The 25521-nt window shown below is 39.6% G+C and overlaps 1 protein-coding gene across 10 annotated transcripts in view; it reads left to right on the forward strand.

The window, feature by feature from the left end:
- Positions 1-25521, forward strand: part of ATP10D (ATPase phospholipid transporting 10D (putative)) — a 55359-nt gene that overhangs the window by 16186 nt on the left and 13652 nt on the right. For 7 of the 10 annotated variants that reach the window (XR_012623064.1, XM_074822449.1, XM_074822454.1 and 4 more), the window contains 12 exons: positions 4002-4206; positions 7944-8029; positions 9125-9231; positions 9958-10089; positions 10914-11041; positions 11188-11440; positions 14718-14938; positions 15598-15786; positions 17827-18442; positions 19896-20005; positions 20901-21027; positions 23929-24113. Coding sequence is in view for 9 of the 10 variants with exons in the window: in XM_074822449.1 (XP_074678550.1) it covers positions 4002-4206; positions 7944-8029; positions 9125-9231; positions 9958-10089; positions 10914-11041; positions 11188-11440; positions 14718-14938; positions 15598-15786; positions 17827-18442; positions 19896-20005; positions 20901-21027; positions 23929-24113 (2359 nt within the window). In the remaining variant the exon portion in view is untranslated. The remainder of the gene's footprint in view (positions 1-4001; positions 4207-7943; positions 8030-9124; positions 9232-9957; positions 10090-10913; positions 11042-11187; positions 11441-14717; positions 14939-15597; positions 15787-17826; positions 18443-19895; positions 20006-20900; positions 21028-23928; positions 24114-25521) is intronic. The other 3 variants (XM_074822452.1, XM_074822453.1, XM_074822457.1) reach the window with 3 other exon arrangements.

Raw genomic sequence — 25521 nt, forward strand, 5'->3', positions numbered from 1 at the left:
CTGCTGCATCAGCAGGATGGATAATTTTGCTGGTTGATATGTTTTTCTTCTTTTCTTTCCCCTTCTGCAGACCTCTCATATATTTCATTCCAAGCCTTGCATGTAGATGTGCTATTATTACTGTTCTTTACAAATGCATGTTTATGCAAATTATTGTATATATTTGAAATCCAGATATAATTTCATATCCAGTTTTTCTTTATGGAATTGAGGTCTTGAAAGAATAATCCTTTCTAAAAGATTCTTCCTTACCTTTAGCTTTCCTTTCCTCTCCCAGACTCCAGCTTGGCAAAAAGAAAGTGGGAACTCCAGGTGCATCAAGTAAAAAGAAGAACCATATACTTTCAGTCCCACGTTTATTAAAGAGGTAGTGATTTAAAAGAGAAATATGGCTTGGACAGGTGTACTCTTCACTGGGTAAAAAACTGGCTGGATGGCCAGGCCCAAAGAGTTGTGGTGAATGGAGTTAAATTCAGTTGGTGGCTGGTCACAAGTGATGTTCCCCAGGGCTCAGTACTGGGGCCGGTTCTGTTTCATATCTTTATCGATGATCTGGACAAGGGGATCGAGTACACCCTCAATAAGTTTGAAGACACCACCAAGTTGGGCAGGAGTGTTGATCTGCTTGAGGGTAGAATGACTTTAGAGGGATCTGGATGGGCTGGATTGATGGACTGAGGCCAATTGTATGAGGTTCAACAGGGCAAAGTGCCAGGTCCTGCACTTGGGTCACAACAATCCCATGCAATGCTACAGGCTTGGGGAAGAGTGGCTGCAAAGCTGCCTGGTGGAAAAGGACCTGGGGGCGTTTGTTGACAACTGGGTCAGTAGGAGTTGGCAGTGTGCCCAGGTGGCCAAGAAGGCCCATGGTATCCTGGCTTGTATCAGAAATATCATGGCCAGCAGGACTAGGGAAGTGACCGCCCCCCCTGTACTTGGCACTGGTGAGGCTGCACCTCAAATACTGTGTTCAGTTTTGGGCCCCTCACTACAAGAAAGACATTGAGGTGCTGGAGCACCTCCAAAGAAGGGCAACAAAGGTGGTGAAGGGTCTAAAGTACAGGTCTTATGAGGAGTGGCTGAGGGGACTGGGGTTGTTTAGCCTGGAGAAGAGGAGGCTGAGGGGAGACCTTATTGCTCTCTACAACTACCTGAAAGGAGGTTGTAGCAAGGTGGGTGTTGGTCTCTCCTCCGAAGTAAGCAGCAATAGGATGAGATTAAATGGCCTCAAGTTGCAGCAGGGGAGGTTTAGATTGGATATTAGGAAAAATTTGTTCATCGAAAGCGTTGTCAAACAGTGGAACAGGCTGCCCAGGGAAGTGGTGGAGTTACCATCCCTGGAGGTGTTTAAAAGACATGTAGGTGTGGCGCTTAAGGACATGGTGTAGTGGTGGACTTGGCAGTGCTAGGTATACAGTTGGACTCGATGATCTTGAAGGAAAGGTGTTTTCCAACCTAAATGATTCTACGATTCTATGATACTTACCATCTCCTGATGGCTAATCTCAACACTGGCAGCACAGACAAAAAGGTTTTCATTTTTTTTGGTGAAATATGTGGTAGCTAGAAAAAATACAGTGATGTGAGAGTAACAGCATTTTTCTCCTTTTTTAAACCTCTAATAAATTATTACTTCAAGGATAAATCAAAGGGTTCCTTTGTCACAAAATCTTTAATGTCCAAATATTTCTGTGGTTTTGCAAATTCTAGTTCACTTTGAAAAATTCCTGTAGAAGTCAGTGCCAAAAATTGACAACTTTTCACCTGATATTTTTATCTTACTACATTAGTGATGCCATTGCTTTCTTTGTTTATGAGCTTATTTTGTCTCGCTTACCTTTCTGTTTCCATCCTTTCTCTAACTCTTCTAGATACAGGTTGCTTGTGGAATTAATTTTCTCCCACCTCCCTCATGGGTTCTCAAATCCTTTCCATCCTGTTTGGAGGGTGAGGTAAAAGGGTGCTGTTGTGGAGTGACTAGGGCATTCTGCTGCAGTTGGTGTTGTACCCTAATTGCACTCACTTGGCCTTCATAGTGGGGTAAATTGGCCTACACAAAAAGTTATGCAGATGTTTTCAATACCTGAGTGGTAGTTCTATAGTTTTCAGCTCACTCAGTCTCCTGAAGAGATTTACTTTGTCAGTACCTTTGCAACCCTCAAAGCTTAAGTCATGCCTTCAGTAACTGAGACTTACATCCTGTTTCAGCAAATCTTTCCTCTCTTTTCCTATTTACCTCTATTATTGGGTTGGTTTTTGTTAATTTACTTTAGAAATTTTTCCTTCAACTATTTTTTTTTTCCTCTTTATTTTCAAGGAAATGTGCTGGTATGAAAAGTTAATTCCTGCAGTGTTGAGTCCATCCATCTTGTGATAGACATGGCTGTGGCTTTAATTAAGTGTTACACTGTGACAGTTTTCCATCTGTGTAGAAAAGTAGTGATGAGCATCTTAAAGAGAAAACAGATGTGGCTTATACTAGTTTAATTTTATGCCAGCTTTTGTTGCTTCCTTTTTTTTTTGCTTTGTTTGCACTTTGAAAGCAATATAACCACCTCCACCTTATCTTCACTGGAGAAATTGTCATCAGTACACTGAGTAATTGTGTGGGCTTTGTGCCTTCTGTTTGTTGAGAAGCGTTTTCAAAAGGGTACTGTCAGTTAATGCAGGTCTGAAAAGTATGGGTGCAACGCTTGATACAGAGCATATTTTTCTGATATTTTCTTCATTACAAGTGTCTGTTTCACTATTTATCAGAAGCACTTTACATAGCTTTGATTAAAGCTAGTAGATAAGTGCCAGTCTACACATACACACAATGGCCATGTTAAAAAACTTGCTAGCTTATGCTGCACTGCAGAATCTAGGTGCACTTCCGATCTTCCTGATGTGAGTGTGCTTCTCGGCCAGCTTAGAATGAGATGCAGGGAAGGAAGCACAACATGCAAGACGGCTCTAGCACAACCTGGACTATACCCCAGTCTGATGACCGAGAAACAAAGACTGTGGAGAGTACACGCTCCTCTCTTTGAACAGAGTTCTAGGGTTATTCTGTGCAAGGCAGAAAAGTCAGACAGTCACTGAGGGCAGTAACAGTTCTTACAAACACCGTTTGCTGCATTCATACCTGTGCAGTGTTTTTAACAACAACTGTAGGTGTGTTTCATCATACATGTTGCAGTAGTCTACTACTGTGCGCCTCCAACTAGCTCATCAAGCAGTCCTTGCCGCTTGTTACCTTGCATCCTATTCACCACTCTAAACCTGATTGTGTTTGCAGTAAACTGCTGTGATTACATTACAGGAAGATTCTTCATCTCAGCTGAGGACAAAACAGCAGCTATAAATGGAAAATTGAAAACAGCTCAAACTTATGTACATCATGCCTGGATATTTCATATTAATAAAGAATTACAACTCAGTGCTGACGGGCCTGAGCTTTTATTAACTTCCCTGAGTATTATAGAGTCTGGGTAACTTATGTTCAACATTAATGGAAAAGATACTTTAAAAGCCTATAAGTACAAGTATTTATATTCAGAGCACCAGTGAAGTGGTTGCTGAATATTCTTTGCATACTGGTAGATGTTCATCATCTTGGGAGACAGGCATTTTTGAAAGGCTGTATCAGAAGGGAGAAAGATTTGCTGTTCTTGGTTGCATAATTGCAAAAAAAAAGTGGTGACTCAAAGAGAAATCCTGAAAACACTGTTTGATTTCTTGGAATAATGAAAATACAGGAAGCAAGTGGGCTGAATTTTAAATAGAGCTAAAATTATTCTGGGAGGGTTCCTGGAATGCAATTCCCAAAGAAACAGGACTTGGGCCCATGGCTGATTCTTCATAATTATGTTCCCCTTGAGCTAATAGACTATCTCATCAGAGTTTTTTTAATGACTTGGAAGCATAAATTAACTATTAGAGTAATTTTCTAGTGTGTTTCTCTGAGTTTTCAGTTTATGTGTTTGTAAAAAAAATTACTGTTTTTATCTGTATTTCAGGAAGGAGAAGAAATACATAGATGAATGCTGGAAAAATGTCAATGTTGGGGACTTCATCCGTCTTTCACGTAATGAAATCATTCCTGCTGACATGGTGCTGTTATATTCTAGTGACCCGGATGGGATCTGTTACATTGAAACAGCAGGCCTTGATGGAGAAACCAATCTAAAGCAGAGGCAGGTGGTGAGAGGATATTCAGAGCAGGTGATAATTGTGCATTTCTAGTGGTGTAGGAAAGTTGACATGACAGATGGTCAACTGAAAAAAACCAAATAACCTAGTTCTCTAGATTGCCTAATTCTTGATAGCTCAGCAATCCTCATGTGAAAACAAGATAACTAGGTAACATAGTTCTAATTTGTTGCTTGAGTTATTTTGGAGCAAATCTTTGTGTGTTCACTTAACCCAGAGAAACAGAGATCTATTTCAAGTAATGCAAGCCAGGAAAAATAACTATTCAGGTAAATGTCAAGAAGTCATTTATGGTGTGTATCGTGAGAAATTAGAATCTTTTTAGAAGGGAGATCTGTATGAAGACCTAGAGAGAGGAGCAGATGATGTCTTCTCTTTCACTGTTCTTTCATATTGCAAATGTATTTTTAGCTCCAATTCTAGTCCTTCAGTGATTTATAAAACCTTTGGAACTCTTAGAATTTTTCTGCTACAAGCCTACTGTGAACAGCATTAACTGAGTCTCTCCCTTTCAAGACTGAGCATCACTGGGTCTCAGAGGTTTACACGTATCAAGTAGTGGTGGGAAAGTGGTGGATCTGTGCATCTTTTCAACCGTGGAAGTCACACGGTTAAGGCTTTTTAAGTAATTCATAAAGTCCTTTTCAGATACTGAAGAGATGACTGCTATTGTTTTAATACGAGACAAAGTTTATTTAGTATTATACCTAGCAGACAAAATGCTGGAGGCTGGCACAAAGAAGATGTTATCAAAAGAACAAAGAATCCTGGAATTTCTGCAGTCTTCAGTACACCTGGTACTGAGTTCTGCTGCTGAAACACCGTAGTGAAAAAAACAGCAGGGAAACTCTGTGCTGTCCATAAGAACAGACTGTTTAGTCCTCTGGAGATAAAATTACCTGGACTGCTTCTGAATTGTCAGCAGTGGTGAAGAAGTGAGAAGTACCTTGTGCGTTAAGACTCCCCTGTTACTTAGCAAGTACGGTAATACCAAAGGCATGATGTGATATCCATGAACAGAGCTGTTTCTTACGCCCTTACAGTGATATGCATTCTTTTTCTTTTTTCTTTTCTTTCTTGATTTAATCTTAAAACATTAAGGCAGAAAGGACTGTTTGCTCTTTCTGTGTATATATATCATTATGCAAGGCAAAATTCAAATGGTTCTACAGGCTTACATCATACTGAGGCGGCCCTGATCTCATACCAGCTCCTGCTACCAAGGTCTGATTTCAGTCTCACTCAAAGAGACTGTTTTCTATGTTTTCAGAAAACTTGCACCAAAATGCTGGGTAGAGTCACACTGTCCAAAAAAGTGACAATTCCTTCACCATTCATGGGGAAAAAAAAAAAAAAGAATCAGTCATTGTAGGGTCTTCTTGTCAGGACTGCATGATTTCTGAATGTAGAGCTGTGGTCAACTTCACAGACCTCTGGTGCCTCACCAGCTGAGTTTCAGCCAGAGGCTTTGTCCTTATAAACTCAGGCTGAATAAGACTGGCAGTGCTGTGTAAGAGGCTGACTGCCAGACCTCTCCATTTCTTACGCTCAGAAGAATATGAATAAACTACATCAGATTAAACAACATCTGAAGACAAAGACTGAAAAGACTTAACATGTTTGCAAGGGTGTATTGTCCTGCTTCTTTGTGACCGAGCAAGCAGAAACACAATGAAAAAGGTTATCAGTGAGGCACCTGTTCTTTCACTTGGGACTCCTTTAAGAGAATGCAAGGCAAAATTAAACCATGAAACAGGAGCTGAAACTCTCATAGTCAAGATTTATCTTTTGGCAATTTAGAATAGCATACTTTTTTTAAAAAAAAAATGCTTAAATGACAACAGGAGAGAAATTGGGAAAGTTACTCAAGGCTTCATAGGTAACAGCAGGTAACAAGGCACAGAACACAGTGTCTCCAATGATCTTGGCATTCATAGAGAAATACACAAAACAGCTGAGGACCTGCTCCCTGAGGATATTAGTGAATAAACTGACATTGCTGCTTTCGAGACACTCAAATGTTTCTTCCCATTAAGAAGGAATAAATCTCTTTCACTACCACGCCTCATACGGTTAGCTGAATCAACCACAGATTCACTGGCGTGGAGAAGCTAATATGCCATTAGCACTAGTCACTTGAGCAGTGAGTGTCTCCTGTTACATTATAAGAGAGGCCACAGGACTGCACTGGTCAGTTCCTTCTCAGCCTGCATGGTCGATGATTGAATCCAGTCCTAGCTTCGTAATTTATAGTCCAGGAAGATCTGAATGCCCATATCAAGATACCTGCTTTTGGACATAGTTTTTGTCACCTCTCTTTTATCCTGGCAGAGTGTAGACGTAACTTCTGTGCTCACCATGGTTTAGTTGTCCATCAAAAATATGTTTTCACCTCAAATACATATCTGGAGACAGTTTCTAGGCTGTAGAAGGAAAGAATCAACTGCTTTGGCTATTTTGCTTCCTTTTGGGGGTAGTTCTTACTCTCTTTGTGCTCTTTTTTGTGATCATTGTACAATGTGAAATGTGTGAAAAGCATGAATCAATTATACTGTCTAACATTTTACAGAAGTTTTGTGTTTCCTGTACAAATAAACATGAGAATCGTCAGTGGAGAGAGAGGTTTTTCATAATTAAATTCACAGAGACTCAGGATCTAAGGCTGTGTTCATATTGACTTCAGGTTAATACAGTGCAACAAATCAATACAGCAAAACAATTTTTTTTAATCAAACAAAGTATGTGTTAATAATATTATGTCTTCTGAGCTTCAAATTCTATTTACAGGATTGTGTTTTAACCTCACAGTTGCTCTTCTGCCAGTGTAAAGTCACCTGGTTGTGGGAGTGCAGCCTTCTCAGAGACCTGTAACTGCGTATTCAATTACAACTGTGAATTATAGATTTATGTTTCAAGTCTGAAACCTTAAATTGGTCATTCTTTTTTTCTAAAGAGCAGAACAAATGACTTTCCAGAGAGTAAGTGGAAGGTACTCAGAGTGGAAACGGCTCAGTTTTATCAGAGGCTAGCCTCTGTTATACTAGAGGCTAGGGGTATAGTCATGTGACATTAATTGAAATTAAATTGCAAGTGCAATTGCAGGTAATTCCAAAGATAAGGCTTTTTATTTTTTCTCTTCTTGTCAGGTTTCATTCTTTATTAATAAAGGATATTTATTTCACTTGGCTTTTCTCTTCAGTGAAAAGCTCACCTGTGCTTTATTCACATGTACTTCTAGTCTTTCATAACAGCCTTTTCTTCAGTACTGGTGAGGCTCAAACATCATTAAAAAGTTCTAACTGCTTTCTTTGCACTAGCACTTATAGCATCCTGGTCATGGTACTGGGAACAGTGGCTGTTCGGAAGAAATTTGCCTTGCAGAGAAGACAGCACCTTTTTTTTTTTTTTAACTTATGAAAAAAAAACCTATGGGAAGTCTCTGCTTTTCAGATGTTCTTACTGTATTTTTTTTCTTCTTCCTCACTCTTCCACCCATTTTCTCTTCTCCAGTGGTCTCAAAATACCTGCCATTCAACTGATACTTGCCAGGGTTTGATATTTGCTAGGAAGTCCTTCCATGCTGTTTAAGTCTGATTTATGCTGAGTAGCAGATCATCAACAGCAACAGCAACTTACAGTTTTGAAGCTAGATTGTTAGATAGTAATATCTGAACCTATGGATTGATGATGTTTTTAAGTTCCATCACATTTTGCCTGAGTTCTCTGGGGTTTCTTTTCTATGGCCTTAGGTCTCTGAAATTGATCCAGAAAAATTTTCCAGTAGAATTGAATGTGAAAGTCCTAACAACGACCTCACTCACTTCCGAGGCTTTGTGTAAGTAGGCTTGGTGGCTCTTTAAACTATTTTCATTTGCTTTGGTGCTCTTGCTAATTTTCAGAGAGCTTGTAATGTTTGTTTTAAAAAACAATGACAATATGTACAGCAGTTTTTCACCCCTGCATTTCTGAGTGCAGCCCAGCAGATGGAGCTCCAGAAAGGCTTTCTGAGCAGCAGATAGAGAACTGGGAAAGCTCACTAGTGCTTTTTATTTTGTATTGAATATTTTCAACATCCTAGTTCAGGCTGTTTTGCAATTGTGTATTCCATATTTGAAATAGCTGTTTCAAATCTGCTCTTTATAACGTGATATCTACAGTATTTGGTATGGACCATGGCCTGATAGGACAAGCTGCATTGCTCAGAATTGGAAACGGGAAGGACTGGCTTCCTCTCCTATTCTGATTTGTTTTTTGTAACCATCAGTGGCTTGATCAAACTCCTTTTGACCAATGTACCTATCTGTGTCTTTTTCTCTTATGGTGTATCTTTTGATTTTCTATAGACAGTAGGAAAACAAAATACTGTTTCATGGTGTGACTGATTTTCAGTTTCTGAGAGTTATAATGTCTACAGTCTTTCCTGTGGGCACTGACTTGTTAGAAATATGAAAATAAAAATAAATATATATAAATCTTAGCCTCTGAGGAAACACCTTGACAAACAGTGGGCCTACCTGCACTCAAAGTATCCTACAGGAGTAACAATGCTCACAGTATATTTAAAATGGGATTTTAAATTTTGTTTGAATTTTTTCTGATGTTGGCAATCCAAGTAGAAGTCGTAGGCTTTCAGACTTCCAGTGTTTGTCTTGAGCTTTTTTCAGTAGTGTTGCCTACTTCTCCTGTGCCAACTGGCAAATGCTAGGCTTGTAAACACAAGAAAATTTTAGTATGGTGCCTCCATGCCTGAATTTTCAAAGGTGATCTGCATGCATGTTACCCCATTCTTTTGAAAAGTCCAATCAGAAATGTCAGAATGGCAGTCAGTGACTACAAGCTTCTTTGGAAAATCTGCTCCCTAATGATTTTGCAAAGCCTGACTGGTGATTGCTGGAGTCCTGCAGCTGAAGTAATGTGCTTTTTTTTTCAGTGAGCATTCAAACAAGGATAGAGTGGGCCTCAGCAAGGAGAACTTACTGCTCCGAGGATGCACAGTGAGAAACACAGAAGCTGTTGTAGGCATAGTGGTATATGCAGGTTAGTGAACCACCCTGGCTTTCACATATTTCCTTGCAAACAAGATAGAGTGATGTGCCCTAAGAAACAGGATCATACAAAGGGGCATTAGCAGAGTAAAAGCTTGAATCCAACAGAAGGCAGCTGTAGCTGAAGTGTTAAGAATGCATGTCTGGAATAAACTTGTTTTTATTTTAACGATGTAAAGAACTGATATGTGTGATTATTCATGGGAAGCTAGCTCTGTTCCATGTGAACAGGTCCTTGTCCTCAACTGTTATCTGCAATGGTAAACCCAGGTTTTGAAATGGACGTGGAGATGTGTGGCTTGCTTAGGACTTTTTTCTGGACCAAAACTGAAGCTAGTGCTGTTCTTCAGTGTTCTGTGTGAAAGGGCAGAGGTTTTTAGACTAATCAATATGATGTATCCAGCCAGATAGTTGTAATGCACATGCAGGCTTTTGTAGAAAATATTAGAAATAATATAGAAAATGTCAAGAATAAGATAATTTCTATAGGAAGGAATATTATTGACAGTATAAAAGTTAATATGTACATGACAGATTTTGGTTTAAGCTTGTTCAGTTTTCTTTGAGACAGAATTCATATATTGTAGAAGCAGTTAGTTTGCTTATATTTGTAATCTCTATTCAAGAGAAATGTCCCATTTCCCAGAGTTAGAAATATAAAGCACTTCTGGTTCTGATACCTGCTATTGGAGAATTTCAACCTGTGTTGTGGTTACAGGTCATGAAACCAAAGCCATGCTGAATAACAGCGGCCCTCATTACAAGCGCAGTAAATTGGAAAGAAAAGTGAACACTGATATTCTTTGGTGTGTTCTGCTTCTAATTTTGATGTGTTTAACTGGTGCAATAGGTAAGTGAGAATTGTCAGACTCCTGCTATTTTCCTCTCTCAGCCTGCAATACTCAGTGTTTTAATTTGGGCTGATTCATTTTAACAGCCCATCTCAGAAACTGCTTTTATCCACATGCAATTCCCTAGCAGTTGCGGGTGCTGCTAGGTTTTAGTTCACGTTGTCATGTTTAACCTGGAGTGTGGTCAAGAAATATGTTCCTTGTGCATGTTCTTAGGTCTGGAACCTGTTATTCATTTCTCTTTTCTCTTGCTAATTGCTCTCCTACTTTCTCTTAGGATTTTTCAGGTAACATGAGATGCACGTACAGCATGGTGGGGAGAGGCCTAGCGTGACTAGAGTTGTAAGGACTTTAAATTTTAGGGATTGATTAGTGAGCTTGAGTAAATCTAAACAGACTATTAGGACAAATCAAAAAGGTGTTTAAAACATGTTTAAAAAAACTTCAGACTACACTTAATAATGATGACGTGGTGTTCACAGGTTAGCTAAAACCTGGACAAGCAAGCGTAGGACAATTAGTTGCCAGAGGTGTTTCTGGGGAAGAAAAAAAGTGTTTATCAAGTGTAGTTAGTATTCCTTTCATTCTGAGATATGCTGTATAGATGTGCTGTTGATAGAAATGCATGCAGGGTATTTATTCATGTGTGCATTGATACTTATTAATTTTAATGAGGTTCCTGTTGAGGGAAAAACTCAAGAGAGAAGCTGGTAGTTTAAAAGCTTAGGAAGAACTGCACAGTCTTAACAGCTAACACCATGACGCTCAACTGTGATACATTTTACATACAACTGACTCACTTTATCTTGTTCTTGTTTTCAAGGCCATGGAATTTGGTTAAGTAGGTATTCGGAAATACCTTTTTTTAACGTCCCTGAGCCAGATGGGAAATTGATTCCTCCAACATTAGCAGGGTTCAATATGTTCTGGACGATGATCATTTTATTACAGGTAACTTCGGTCTGCTTTGAACATGGGCCATATTCTGATCTCATTTAGATCCTTGAAGTAACTCTTCAGCTTCAGTAGAGCTACTTCATGTTTGTAACTGGCCAAAGAGTTTGGTTTTATTTAATCCCCATGTTTTATTTCGGTAGGTCTTGATCCCAGTTTCTCTCTACGTTTCAATTGAAATTGTCAAATTGGGACAAATTTATTTAATACAGAATGACATTGATTTTTACCATGAGAAAACAGACTCAACAGTTCAGTGTCGAGCACTGAATATTGCTGAAGACCTTGGCCAGATTCAGTACATTTTCTCTGACAAGACTGGAACCCTCACTGAAAATAAGATGGTTTTTCGGAGATGCAGCATTGCAGGACAGGAGTATTGCCATGAGGAAAATGGTAAGACATAAACCTGTGTTCACAATGGGTCATTTTTTTCTTCTCAGAGAAGCTGAAAGTTTTGGTAGGGGTCTGGTGGACTTGTGTGACAATACACACAGAAGGTATGAGTTCAGACTGATCCTACTAATAGCCATGCATCTTTCCCCATTATTTGGATCCCTTCGTGTATAGTGTGTTAAGAGAATTGAAGGCTGCTGCTTTGCAGCTGGTTAAGTTACAACAGATTTGATACCACAAACACAGTATTCTTTATTCGCTCTGGAGGGAGTCATGCCTACTGTGTTTTGCTTCTCTCCTTGCAATATTCAGAACCCAGAACATTGGAAAATTGCCCTCTTTTTTTTTTTTTTTTCCCTACTAGAGTGCCAATGCTTACCTAGCATCCTGTTGACTGCCATGCAAGTGTGCCAACTTTATGTAGTGTATCTTAAGGCTCTGATTTGACATACTGTTGCCCTTGAGGATACAGTAACCCAAATAAAATACGTGCTGAAGTCAGAGCTTTAACAGTAATGTTAAGGTACAAGGCAAGCAGGTGTATGTACATGTGTGTGTTAAGGCTGTAAAGATAAGTACCTCCATCAGAAATAATGACTGTTGTATTCTTACATCTTACATGTCTGTTTATTTTTAGCCAAAAAGTCAACAAGTAGTGCTGCTGAATAGTTGCTGCCTCATTGTCTAGTAGCGTAGCATCTTTCAATATACATTTCATGAGAGCCTTCTTGAAGCTTTGTGGGAGCCAGGAGAGGATACAACTGCAGACACAAGAGAAAACTGGGCAAAGTGACATGAAGTCTTTGATTCAATTAACTATTTTATTAATTAGATAAAACCGTAAAGTTTTTATTGCCATTACAGTATGTAATTACTTGTGGCTGCAGACATTTGCTATTTTGCTGGTGGGCAATGCAAGTATTTCATATGAGATCAAAGGTGAGGTGCTGACAGGTGAACACATAAAGCACAGCTGTGTATTAAACTCCCCTTTGTGGTTTTGGTGGGTTTGCTGCCAGATAGAACTGCTCACAACTGCGAGCAAAAGGCACACCCTGCTGGCCACAGCAACGAATGAGTTCAGCCCTTCTTTTGTTGTGTTTCAGGAGCAGATGGTTACAAAGTGTTTTTACAGTAAATTCTGCACATATTTTGAAAATTTTATGATGCAGGTGTCCAGGTGGTGCTTTGGCTTTGCATAATTATACCAGGAAGGATGAAAACAGCAAAGCAAAAAGAAACGTTTTTAAGTTTCAAACTTGGTGAATGAACAACTTAAAAAGTAGCATATATTTTCAGAGCAATTCCTAAAGGAAGGACAAGTATTTCAGAAGAGATAAACCAAAGAGTAATGGGAATGATGTAGCTGTGACTGATCCAGGTCTCATTGTGCCAGGGAAAGTGTGTCTACCACTTCTGATAGTAGTTCACTTAAAGTTATCTTCCAAAAATATTAGTGTGTTAATTATGTCCATAATTATTTCCTGCTGTACCCTGTCTTTTACCTGGGGGCTAAGCATGTACTTTCTCCTAACAAATCTAGAAACTGTGTGAGCCCTGAAAATCAGTTTGAAAAATGTTGGAGGTCCTATGTTTTAGTCCTTTTTTGGTTTTGTCAGTTGCATAGAGCTGCTATGTGCAAGGCTCGTGCTACATATAGCAAGTGTTGCAGTGCAAGACAGCAGTACAGTCTTTTGCATACAAGCCACTTAGTCTGTACATATATTTCTGTATTTATATCTCTATTGTCCAGGGTAAAGGGATGCACATAAGGGAAGCACACAACAGCAATGACTGTCATTCAGTATGACAGGCTAGCAAATCTGGTTGCTCATTTCCTGGACCTAGCTAAGCTCCTGCACTTTGGCTAGGAGCTTAAGGACTCGCAAGTGATGTAATAAACCTATTTCCATCTCATTTTGAGCACCAGAGCTGGGGACTCTGAACTGTGGATAGGTTTCCTGTTCACATAAAACAGAATATCCCACTTTTCATGTCTCTCCTGTACAGTAGCTGCCACTTTAAATAAGAAAAAAATAGGGAATTAGTGGTGTTGCAGGAGATGTCTGTATGTTAATATTGTTTTTTTCCTTAGGATGTCATTGTTTGTATTCACACTCTAATGAAATAAATAGGCAATGCACAGCTCTCAGAACAGTTTTTCTGTGCTGTCTGCGGATTCAGACATTGAACCACTAGTGTATGCTCATTGCATGCTGCTTTCACAGTGATAGGTAAAATCTTGAAAGCTGAATAGTGTACAGTGATCCACTGCTGTCTGGATTGAGATTGCAGCCTCTTGCATGTGGTCAAACACTGCCCCAGAACTCCAGTGCAAACATTTGGGTACATTTTTAACAAGCACGTGATAGCATAGGTATGTTTCCATTTACCACGGAGATTTCTTACACCACTGATCTTCCTAGCTAGATTTGTGGGGCACAGACCTGCATTTATATCTTTGGTGCAAATGTGGTGTCAATACAAAGTTTTATTATTGAAACCTGCTTTTCAATTAAATACTCAGAACATGTGTATGCGTGTGAGGGGATGTCCAATACAGAAATGATAAGAAACACAGTTTCAATGACTTCCTGCTAGAAGCTGTATTTGTCAAATAATTAGGCTAGAAAACATATCAGGAGGTGATCTGGTCCTGTTTCTTTGGTCTGAGGCAGAGCTGTTGCTATCATTCTTTATGAATATTTTTTTTGTTTCTTCAGGACCTCCAATGGTGTCCAATTCACTGCTTTCTCAGGCATTCTGTTCTAGTGTGTCGTGTCTTCTCTGACAAAGTTTTGCTGATACCTAGCCTGCGTTTGTCTTGCCACAATACAGGACCATTGTGACTTCTGTTACCCACAGTGTGCATAGAAAACAGGCTGTTTCCTTTATGCAATTGTCCTTCATGTACTTCAGGACTATTATTTGTCTTCTATCAATGTGCCCTTATGGAGGCTGTGTAACTCCAGCTTACTTTACTATTTCCATGTGGCTCATGTTGTCCAGAGTTCTAGATTATTCATCTAGAATTCTAGATTATTCTTGCTCCCTCTCTGGATTCACTGCAGTTGAGCGTTGCTCTTGAAGTGCAGTGTCCCAAACAGGAAGTCAGTGTGATGGCATGTTATGGGTTTTATTTTTCATAAATGGTGGGTGATTCTTAACTATATACTAAATTCCTTACTTAAAAATTTTGTTTCCTGAACCTCCAGGCAGTGTTTTAGACAAGTTTCTTTTTGCTCATGGAACGGTAATTTTGTTTCCCTTTCCATAGCAAAGAGGTTGGAATCCTATCAAGAGATGAATTCAGCTGATCGTCAGTGTAGCTCTTCAACGCATATGTCAGAATGGCAAGGGCACAACTGCAGTGCTGTGAATGAACCTTTGAACAGAAAATCTTTGAATCAGTTGTCTGGTAGTTACCCTGCACCAGGAAGGGAAGATGGAGCAGGTGATGTTCCCCACTCAGGACATGTTGCTTTCAGCAGCCCCATTGTAAGTAAAAGCTGTTGGTTTTGATGCTAAATTTCTGAAGAAACTCAGGAAGGAATACCTTCTTACCTCCATTTAATCAGAGTGCTTGTCATTTAAGAAATCCTTTCTCTCTTCTGTCAAAACCAGAGCCTCCCATGATTGCTTGGCTGCATCCTATTTGCAGGTGACATTGCAGATGTTTGTTGGGTCATGAAGGTGTATGCTTTGGTTCTTGCTGCTGTGAGTCCGTGATCACTCCAGCTAAAACTATCAGCTTCATCTTAATAACAGTTTGTTCTTTTATTTTAAGAGGTTTCTAGCATTTTTTTTTTCAGTAGGAAATACCTAGATGACCAATATTTATTGACAGTTACAAGAGATAAAAGCTCTGCTTCTGTACCTGAAGGCATCTAAATATCATTCGTCATATTTAATTTCTCTCTATGAACTAAGGCTCTGCTGTTTACCTCTCTGGGCATTAAGTTTGTCATTTTCAGTGGGCTAGTACAAGGCAGTGAAGACACCAGAGTTCCTCTATTTCCTAGTGTAATCAACTCAACATCTGACAGGAAGGAATTTGTATGAGCTTCTACACTTCATTCATCTGTAACTGATTTAACCTCCAAAGACTGAGATTAAGCTTATATCCTAACGGGCAGTTTTGTTCCTTTCATCAATAGGAAACGGATGTTGTACCAGATGCACAACTGCTGGAGAAGTTCAGCCAAATTTCTTCTCATTCCTATCAACAATCAGAAGAAGCCAGCAGCAACTTATCATTGGAGACAATGTACATCACTGACTTCTTTCTTGCTCTGGCAATCTGTAATACTGTTGTAGTTTCAGTCCCCAATCAACCACGTCAGAAGGTAAGAAGGCCTTATTTTTGGCATTTGGCCTTATTTATAAATAAATGAGCTCCCTTTTGTTTGATTACAAAAGGAAAAAACAATTAACTGACATTTAAAAAGTGATCCTTTTCTCCTTTGTTGGTTTGTCCTGTTAGAAAGAAGGGAATTACTGTAAACCCACAGAGTGCAAGGAGTTAACATGTAATATAATGCTGGTAATGTTTTTCCAGTGCAGAAAAACTTGGCTTCAATATTTTTACTTCTATGTATAGACTGTTCGTAACTTTTACAAGAGAAATTTTGAGATTAAATTGCAATTGTATTTTTTTCTATGTTCTAGTTATCTTTTTCCAGATATGTGCGTAGCTTCCTTTAAGAGTACCCTAACACTCAGGTTACCTTTACAAATAGGTTATTGTTGACTAAACAATAAGAATAATCTCAGAAGTCTCCCAGAATATTGGAACTGAGAATGCTCTTACCTGTTCCCTGAAATAGAGTTTTAGCAAAAGTGTGGAAGATCAAGTTTCATATATGTAGTACTCTGAATAAAAAATGCTTTGCAGTATGACATAAAGCGGTCTCACCTTGAATGTATACTGCATTTGCCCAGCTGTCCTGGTTTAATGGTCTGGAGTGTGTTTAAGTCTTCCTGAGACCAGTTGTTTTTTTCAGAGCACACAACCTAACATTTATTTAAAGATAGTACTATCTTTTTCAAATTTTTTTTTTTTCAAGGTGGGATTTTCATAACCCCATTTTTTACCAATTTTTGACCGTGTTGCAGCATAATTCCCCAGTTCAGCTTTGGTTTCCTTCTCCCCATCCTCTGGTGATTTCCAATTGTTGACATTTGTCTTTTGAAAAAAATGTGATGTGCAGGACTGGACTTTGGTGTCCATCTAGGCAGTGAACCTACAGCCATGGCTGGAGACATTCCCAAAAGGTATCCTGTGGACTATAATGTACATCCTATGTATAAATAAGCCTGGAATTTTAGTGTGCTTCCAGGCATTCCCAGAAAAGGTAGTAGGCAGCCTCCAGGTCCCTGTGTGGATGGGACAGCTGTGTTCATAGTTACTGATCAGCCATTCCGTAAAGGTGATGTAGAAAAATATAAAGGCAAGATTCTTGGGTTTTTGAGAATAGTATTTCCCAATGACTTGCTAGCAGGGAGAAGATCTCCATGTCACTAGGAGATAGATTGGGAGGGGCTATGTGGCATGAGGTTTCTGAGTTCACAATTAGGGAATGACATGAAAGAGCTCAAGACAACAGGAGGTTTCAGTGTTGCCTTAGGGAGTGGTGATGAAAGGATGTTTCTAGTTCTGTTTCCGTGATGGTGAATGGGGACGCACTGCAACTCGCATGCAATTGTGGTAGAACTGAAGCCAGAGTCTGTCCTTACTTTATGCTTTTCAGTGGCAAAGGAGAATATGCTTCCTGGTAATAACTCATTCTTAACTCTTCACCAGTAATGAGAAATGAATGTCAGCCTTCCATACCTTGTTCCTTTTTTGTAAGCTATCAGCTGGCTAACTGTTCTGAATAACAGTAAGCCAATTATTTTATAACATTGATGAGAGGGGAACTGTCTCCTGTTTTAAATTCAAATGTTAAAAAAGTATTGATAAGGTACTACATTTTTAACAGTACTTGTAGCTAGTTACTGAGAGGGGTATGGAGTTGGTTTATTCTTAAGTATCTTGCTAATTCAGAACAATAATTAGTTTAGTTCCATTTGCCACAACTGAAACAGTTCTAAAGAGAAGTATTATATGGAGTCATGAATCAAACTTGGAATGCATACAGTTTTCAGCTCTGAAGTATTTTTACAATTCTTTTGGTTTGGATAAAGAAGCTCTTACAAGAAGCTGTTTAGTGTACTCATATGGTTATATGTTTGATCTGGCAATCTTTAAAACAAACAATCAAACTCATGGTAAATTTCAAAATACTACATTCATTAAGAAACATACATAGTTTGTAAGTTGTCCTTTAATGTAATAAAATATGAAGAATTTAACATAAATGCTTTCTCTGACTGTTGTGTTCCAGATGAGACTCTCGTCGCTGGGTAGGACGCCTATTAAATCGCTTGAGGAAATCAGGCAGATGTTCCAGAGGTTTTCAGTTTGGAGACTAAGTTCCTCCCCACTTCCAAGTGTAAAAGAGTCATCATCTGAAAGCCCCAGTAGTTTTGTGAGCAAACTGTCTATTTTCAGAATGAAACTGGCTTCACCTGCTTTGGATGGAGCTGCTCAAGGGGCTGCTGAGCCTCTCAATACTGACAGCCCAGAAAATTCCCAGGTGCCTCAGGAACTAGATACAGTGAATGTAGCTGCTGGCTGTGAACACAACAGTGCTGTGTCATCTATTGAATTGTCTCCCTTACCTAAACTATGTTATGAAGCTGAGAGTCCAGATGAAGCTGCCTTGGTTCATGCTGCGAGGGCTTATAAATGTATTTTACAGTCTAGGACTCCAGATCAAGTAACTGTGGACTTTGCAGGCCTGGGATCTTTAACGTTTCAGCTTCTGCATATCTTGCCTTTTGATTCCGTGCGGAAAAGGATGTCAGTGGTGGTTCGGCATCCAGTCTCCAACAGCGTGGTGGTGTACACAAAAGGTGCAGACTCAGTCATGATGGATTTGTTAAGAACTGCATCTGAAGGTATCTACAGAACTTCTAATTCTTTGCTCACCTTTGTCATTCTTCAGTACAGTTGAACAGATGGCCAGATTCATGAGAAGAGACAAGTAACCAAGCAGAACTATTATCTGGGAATAGTTCCTTATAGGGAACCCAGAAAGGTCATATCACTTGTCACCTAGATGTGGCTGTGCTGTGTGCTGGTGTGAAAACTGAGAAGAGAGAAGCAGCTGTTTTTCAGAGGATTTAGTGGTGTCTAAGCAGACCCTTTGGAGCCAACTGAAGTATTTCCCAGTTATAAAGTAAGGTCATCTGCTTGAATAGTTGGCTTCTGCTACACAGTGAGAGGTATTTATTAGAATGAGATACTTTCTAGCCTTTACGTATGTTAGTGTTTCGGAGCTGTTGGAGAGAGGTATTGGTAGCAGATGTCACCTATCAGCACGTTGAGTTTTTTTCCCTTGACTACTGACTATTTCTTTGTTTCTAGGTGTAATAATAGTATCTGTAAAGTTGTGTGGTGCCTCCTGCGGGGCCCTGTTGTTCGGGGATAAATGTTGTTTGAATCTGCCACAGGAGGGATGCACCATGTTGTTTAAGCACTAAGTAATTTATTCATACACTGTAGCAAACAGTCATTGATTTTTAACTGAAGGCAGTAAAAAGAAAGTATTACCTGTGTATGTTAGAAATAAATACCTAAACATACTTAAGTTCAGAAGATGTTCCAAGGGGTTTTTTTTAATGGTTTGGAAAGTAATGTAAAGGAATGACTTTTAAAGACTTGCTTTCTGCAAAAGGGAGTTTGGTTTATATGTTCCATGGCTGGCTGACCTCTGTGGGGAAGAGGGATATTTTCAATTCCAAGGGAGGATTTTAACTCACCCAACATTAGCCATCTAAAGTCTAGTCAAAAAGCCTCTGTAGGCCATGGACAGAAACTACCTCAAAATCTGTCATCTTACTAGGGGGGTAATTGCATGTCTGGAGGTGCCTCTCCATACTTTGATTCTCCAGATAAACTTGGAACCTAACTTATACATGTCCAAAGTTAGGTGAGTTGAATGCCTGTCTAAATAGTCCACCCCTTAACAGTTATTTTTAAAAAAACTTTTCTGTGACTGCCCTTTTAGCTCCCTCCCACTAGACCATTGGCAGTAAAGCTGCTTGGGTGTCTGTGGGCCAGTTCATTTTAGAAAATAATTTTATTTTAGAAAAACATTTTGATATACTAGTGGCATCCAAAGATGTATCAGTACCAGATGGGTTTCCCTCACTGCCTGTGCAGACTGGCTCACTGTGTGCTCACTGTAGACACAGCCACCGTATATTGTGCAAACATGAAGATACATTCGTAGTTAAAACCTGTTAACATTTTGGTATTTTTAAAACGTATTTAGTCCTTCAAAATTTTCCACTCAATTTAGCCTAAGAATGCATATTTAATTTGCTTTCTTTGCTTTTTGTGTGATAGTAGGTACTAACAATTCAGAAATGGAACAAAAGAAGATTAAAGAGAGAACTCAGAAGCATTTGAATGACTATGCCAGAAGAGGACTGCGCACTCTGTGTGTTGCTAAGAAGGTATTCCTTTTAATACATATTTTTAAGAATGTTTACAGTCTGTGACCAACATGAGTGTTATCACCAGTGGAGCAGACATAACCGTTTCTAAAGAGATGCTTCCATTGCCCCATTTTGTTTATCCTTATGTTCTTTCAGGAGGAATTTGTAAGTTGACCCAAATCCATTCTTGACTTCCATTAGATTGCCATAGTTGTTGTCAGTTTTAGGATGCCAAGTAGCATAGTAGCCTAATTCTAAAACAGGTGTTGTCAAATAGTCCAATATTTTTTCAAGAGTCCTGAGCAGGTCTCCTTGTGTGAAACTTACCCTGGTTGGAATTCAGACACAGAAAAAAAATTGTCAGACCTGTTTTATTGGGTTTCACAAACAGTTTGCAGTTTACAAACTCTGAATGCAAAACGTAAGTGATGTTTTGATTTTAAATTCAAAGCTGCTTAAAAGTAAAATTTCATAGGGATTGAAACAGGCAAGAAACCTCTTTACAAAGCCTTATGCAAAGTGCAAGTACGAGCTGTGTAGCTGTACAGTCATCAAGCCGTACACAGCTGTGCGGTATTTCTGTGGCTGTGTCAATGCTGCAATTAAAGAGCAGTAGGGAGAGTATACTATGCTCACTGGGCTGCCTACCTTCCATCTAAATGGAAATCTGTCAGGCAGCTCCAGGAACCTGGAGGGTGCGAGTGAGTAACCTGGCTTGTGAAGCCTGGCAAAGTAATCTAACACTATGAACATAGTACTAAATCCACGGACATGTTGGGCACGTAAGTAATGCTCTGCCAGGGGCTGTACTTCTAGGTTCGGTATATGGACAGCAGAAGTAACTGAGGACACTTCTGAGGCACCTTTGAAAACACAATACAGATATATGCCGTATGTTTTTCTCCCTCTGTAGGTGCTGAGTGATGCAGAATATGCAGAGTGGTTAAATCATCATTTTTTAGCAGAAACCAGTATTGACAACAGGGAGGTGCTGCTGCTTGAATCAGCCATCAGGCTTGAGACTGAACTAACTTTGCTGGGTAGGTAGAAAATGCTGTAACTCCCAGGAAACTGCTTATGATGTTCATAATTGGAATTTACCTGCAGAGAGCTGTGCTAACCTCAATTTGTATAACACAGATCTTTCTACAGACCTAGAATTTATTGTCACTTCTGAATTTTCATAAATCACGCTGGTAAATTTGTACTAGTTGTAAAACACACTGAAGACAGCTAGTGCTCTTCTGTTGTTCGTAAAGGGTAAACTTTCACTGTTTTTTTTTTTTTTAAATTGGCTTTCCTTTTTGTGCTCACTAGAGTTTTTAAGTATCACCATAATAAGCATGTGAAATGATAATAACAAGTCACAGGCCTGCCTGGGCAAACATTCACAGGGATCCCACTTCTGGGCATGTTTTCCATCACTGTTGCATTTGTGGCACAGCAGGTATGTTTGTGCTATGTCCTCCTGTAATAACATGGAGATAAGAAGTCAGGCATGCTTCTGAAAGAACCATTCATTTGATGGTTGTTCAGCAGTGCAGAAATGGGGAGGCCAAAACAAAATGCAAAACATTTTGTGTAGATGAATAAAAGGTAAACTGCAAGCAGTCTGGGCTAATAGCTCTAGAGGACTGCCCAGCAAATAACATTTGAACAGCAAAGTGCACAGGTCTGACTGTGGTGGTAAAGGCAGCTCATGCTAGAAGCTGAATAGAGACAGATCTTATCGTGTGGAAGGGTGTTACTTCCCTCAATTTGTGCCACATCTGCTCAGGACAAATGCCATAAACCTTGATACTAAAAGGAATTCTGGGATTACTGGCTTCAGTTTCCAGAGAGAAGCCAGAGCGGTGCTTCTAGCTGCTGTAGTTTTAAGGGATGATGTGCTACACAGGTACCCTTTTGACTAGAGTCAGCAGAGGGAAGTGTAGTTGCTGTGGTGACCTGCTGTCCTGCAGGCCAAAGCATTTTTTTGTCTTGTGTCTCTGGTGGGACAGTAATCAATGTGGGTTGGCCCTAACATTAAATGGGAGTGAGAATAAGAAGGGTAGATGGCTTCATACTGCCAAGGTGCTTGTTTTCAGTACCTCTGCTGGCTTAGTTACCCCTGCCTGCAGCATGTGTACATTGTGATCTGCGGAGTAGGACTACTTACAGCACTTCTCATTCTGCTTCTTGGACCTTTCCTTTGCTTTCTTCCTAAACATTACCTGGTGTAGCTGCAGCTGTAGCACTGGCTGTTCTCTTAGGACTGACAAATTAAGGCTTTGTCCTCAAAGAACAACAAGCAAAAATTCAAATCATCTCAGTATTGTCAGGATCATTGAGGACAGCCGTGATGTGTAGTTCGCTGGGTAGGCAGGTGTGAAATCCGTATGGCTATATATAAAGCCTCAGGCCTTTATTTGAATGGAAATCTATTTCTGGAAAGAACAGTCCTAATGTGCAGTACTTAACTAAGCACAGGTCTGGATCTCAGCAGTGTACATACTGAAACTGGCTTCTGCTGGGTTACGAAGTGCTCAGATAGCTCAGAAAGGGAGTGTTAAGTGTATAGAGTGCCCAAGTTGAAGCAACATTTTTCTCTTCGATGCCTGGCAGTGGCTCTCAAAGAAGCTTGCATGAAATAGATCCCAACATCTTCCTTCTGTCTCTCTTGACTTGCATCAAAAAGGCAGACAGAGTGCAGAACAAGGACCTGGAGGCTTTAATTTTCCTGGTGATCAGGGGCCATGAGCTCTGTGCCTTGTTGGCAGCTGCTTACTGAAGAAATTGTAGCATCAGAAAGTTGCCTGACATTTTGGCTCTTATCCATCCCCATATGATAGTGCTTTATCTACAGATTGCTGACACTAGAAACATACTAGGAGGGAAGACTGCTTTGAAATTTTTTATTGTTTGTCTTTCAGAATGAACTAGGCTGCAACTGGGTGCAGCTTTTTTCTGAGAAACCCTCTTAGCCTGAGAATCCCACAAGACAAAGCATTTCTCCTGGTTTATGATTTAATACCATTTGTATTGTGAAAAAGCTGTGAAAGTGGCCTGTAAATCACTGGCACTGCAGCTTTTCAGCTTTTTTTTCTACTTTATGCTGATGCTGTGTTACCTAATTGTTACCAGAACAGATTTTATAAGCTGGTTTTAGGGACACAGGTCTGCCTGCTGTGCACACCAGAAAAGAGGGTATCTCTGTTAAAGTCACTGTATTTTTTTGTTGAAAGTCTTTCTATAACCACTGAGGGGGGTGTGTTAGAGCGGGTGTCTCCCCCCTGTGGGGGAATATGTCATGGTTGGCATCGCAGGCAGGAGGAAGGGCAAAACACAGACTTCAGTGCTATAAATTGAAAGGACCTGGGACAGGAGATACTGCAGCAATGAGTGGTTGAGAAACCCGATGATGAATGGCACGTCTTTGCAGCAGTGTGCAAAAATATGATATAAGAAGAGAGGATTTTGGTGTGGAAAAGGTGAGGGCTTGGGGCAAGAAGTACAGAGAATTCAGCCTGGAGCAAAGTTGAGAATAAGGAAGAGAAGTGGGCCTTGAGATAGGAAGGACTGAGGTGATAAATGAAAGAAGGTTTAGGGGTAGTCTGAGGTAGGAGGGAGTAGGAATAATGGAGTATATTTGTCATGAGAAGCCTGGGAGTCTGTGTCCCACAGCCAGTATGGGATAAAACAACCATGCGAATGAGAAAAGTTGGCTTAAAAGGATCTTGCGACGAGGCGTCTGAGACTGTAACAGGGGTATGTGTCAACAGTCTCACATGTTGTAGGATCTGAGGCAGAAAGATGTGGAAGGGAGGAATTCCCAAGCATGTCCCAGTAGGGTGTCTGGTTTGGGATGTAGATACACACAGAGGACCATCTTGTCCTGTCACTTGCAGTGTTTTGGTTTTGGACATACAGCAGCACTAATCCTTCTGCTTGTCTAAATTAAGGTGCCACTGGCATTGAAGATCGCTTGCAGGAGGGTGTTCCAGACACAGTACAGGCATTACGGAAAGCGGGAATAAAAATATGGATGCTGACAGGTGACAAGAGAGAGACAGCTGTCAACATTGCCTACGCTTGTAAACTGCTGGAACCAGACGACAGAATCTTCACTCTCAAATCACAGAGTAGGGTGAGTGGAAAATTACACTTCAAAAATTTTTTTTTCCTGTGCTGAAAAATTCAGTCAGGCTATATCACAGGGCAATACAGAAAAATAAAATGTTCTCTGCTTTCCCAACTGACCAAAGACAGCATGATTTCTTGGAAGATGAAAATACTGGAAAACGGACGGTTTGCTTCCTTGTGGGTAAAATAGGAAGTCCTTTATATGTATGTAACATCCGTTTCTTTATATACAGTCCCTAAATGATGATTTATTATTTTAACTGAATAGACCGCTTAATATCTCTTTGTGGTAGGTTAGAGAGTTGGCATGCTTCACATGTTTTCGTGATTTCAAACAGCTGTGAGCTAGAGCATATTAGCAATGTAATAATTATTGTCATGCAAATTCTATTGAATTAAGTTTTGTGCTGCTTTGTGTAATATATTACTTCAGCCCTGCTTGTCTTGCATAAATGTACAAAGTAATGTCTCATTAAAGTACACTGCACACTACTCAAGAAAACTAATCTGCCTACAGTTTTATCAGAGAAAAAGCCACCTTCTCCCCACCACCCAGTAATTGAGTCATGCGATAAAGAGTTTTGGGTGGCGAGTTTAATCCTATTTGATCGTTATGTCCTCTTGTGGATGCTTATAACCAACCGGCTGTTTTTCACATCTTGATTTTTATCAATTTTGGGTTTCTTAAAAGAGAAATTACTAACTGTAACTGGTAAAGCCAATGTATGAAATGTCTTTCCTCAGAGCAGAGACATGAAATCTGAGACTTCTATAAAGGAGTGGAGGATTTTTCTAAGACCTTTTGGGTTTTTTCTCTGCTTGTATGTTACTTTAGAAATTCAATTTGTATCTGACATAAAAGATTTTGTGGCAAGTGATAACTCTGGGGAAAATATAGTGAAAAAGAAAGGATTTTTTTGTCCAGTTGTATCTGAGGAAAGCTTGGGGTTTGATTTTTGCTAATACTTTTTTTCTTCCTTTTTTGCTACTGGGGAGTGTCTTACTTAACAGTGAGAACTGAGCCCCTTTTGCAGAAGTGCTCATCCTCCCTCTAACTGGGCTTTGAAATAAAATTAGACAAGATTTGATACTGTTGCATTTCAAAGTAAAGTAATGAGATTTAAGGATATGTATTTTCTTCTATATAGTGCGCACATTACATATATTGATATCAAAAATCTTTTGGACATCTTATATTGATTCTGACAAGGCGAAAACTGCCATAAGGCCAGTTCTTCAGTAATTCATTGCAGCTCACCTATAATCTGATTTGAAATGTAATTTTGGCTTTGCATGCCAGACAAAAGAAACATAGAGAGCAAGAGTATTCTATAAAAGTTGTATTTATATTACAGAATTCTTAATGGTCATTTTTTCTGCTAGTCTGTGAACATTTTCTGATTTGCTTCAGT

This window comes from Strix aluco, chromosome 4 (assembly GCF_031877795.1).
Source record: "Strix aluco isolate bStrAlu1 chromosome 4, bStrAlu1.hap1, whole genome shotgun sequence".
Lineage (NCBI taxonomy): Eukaryota > Metazoa > Chordata > Aves > Strigiformes > Strigidae > Strix > Strix aluco.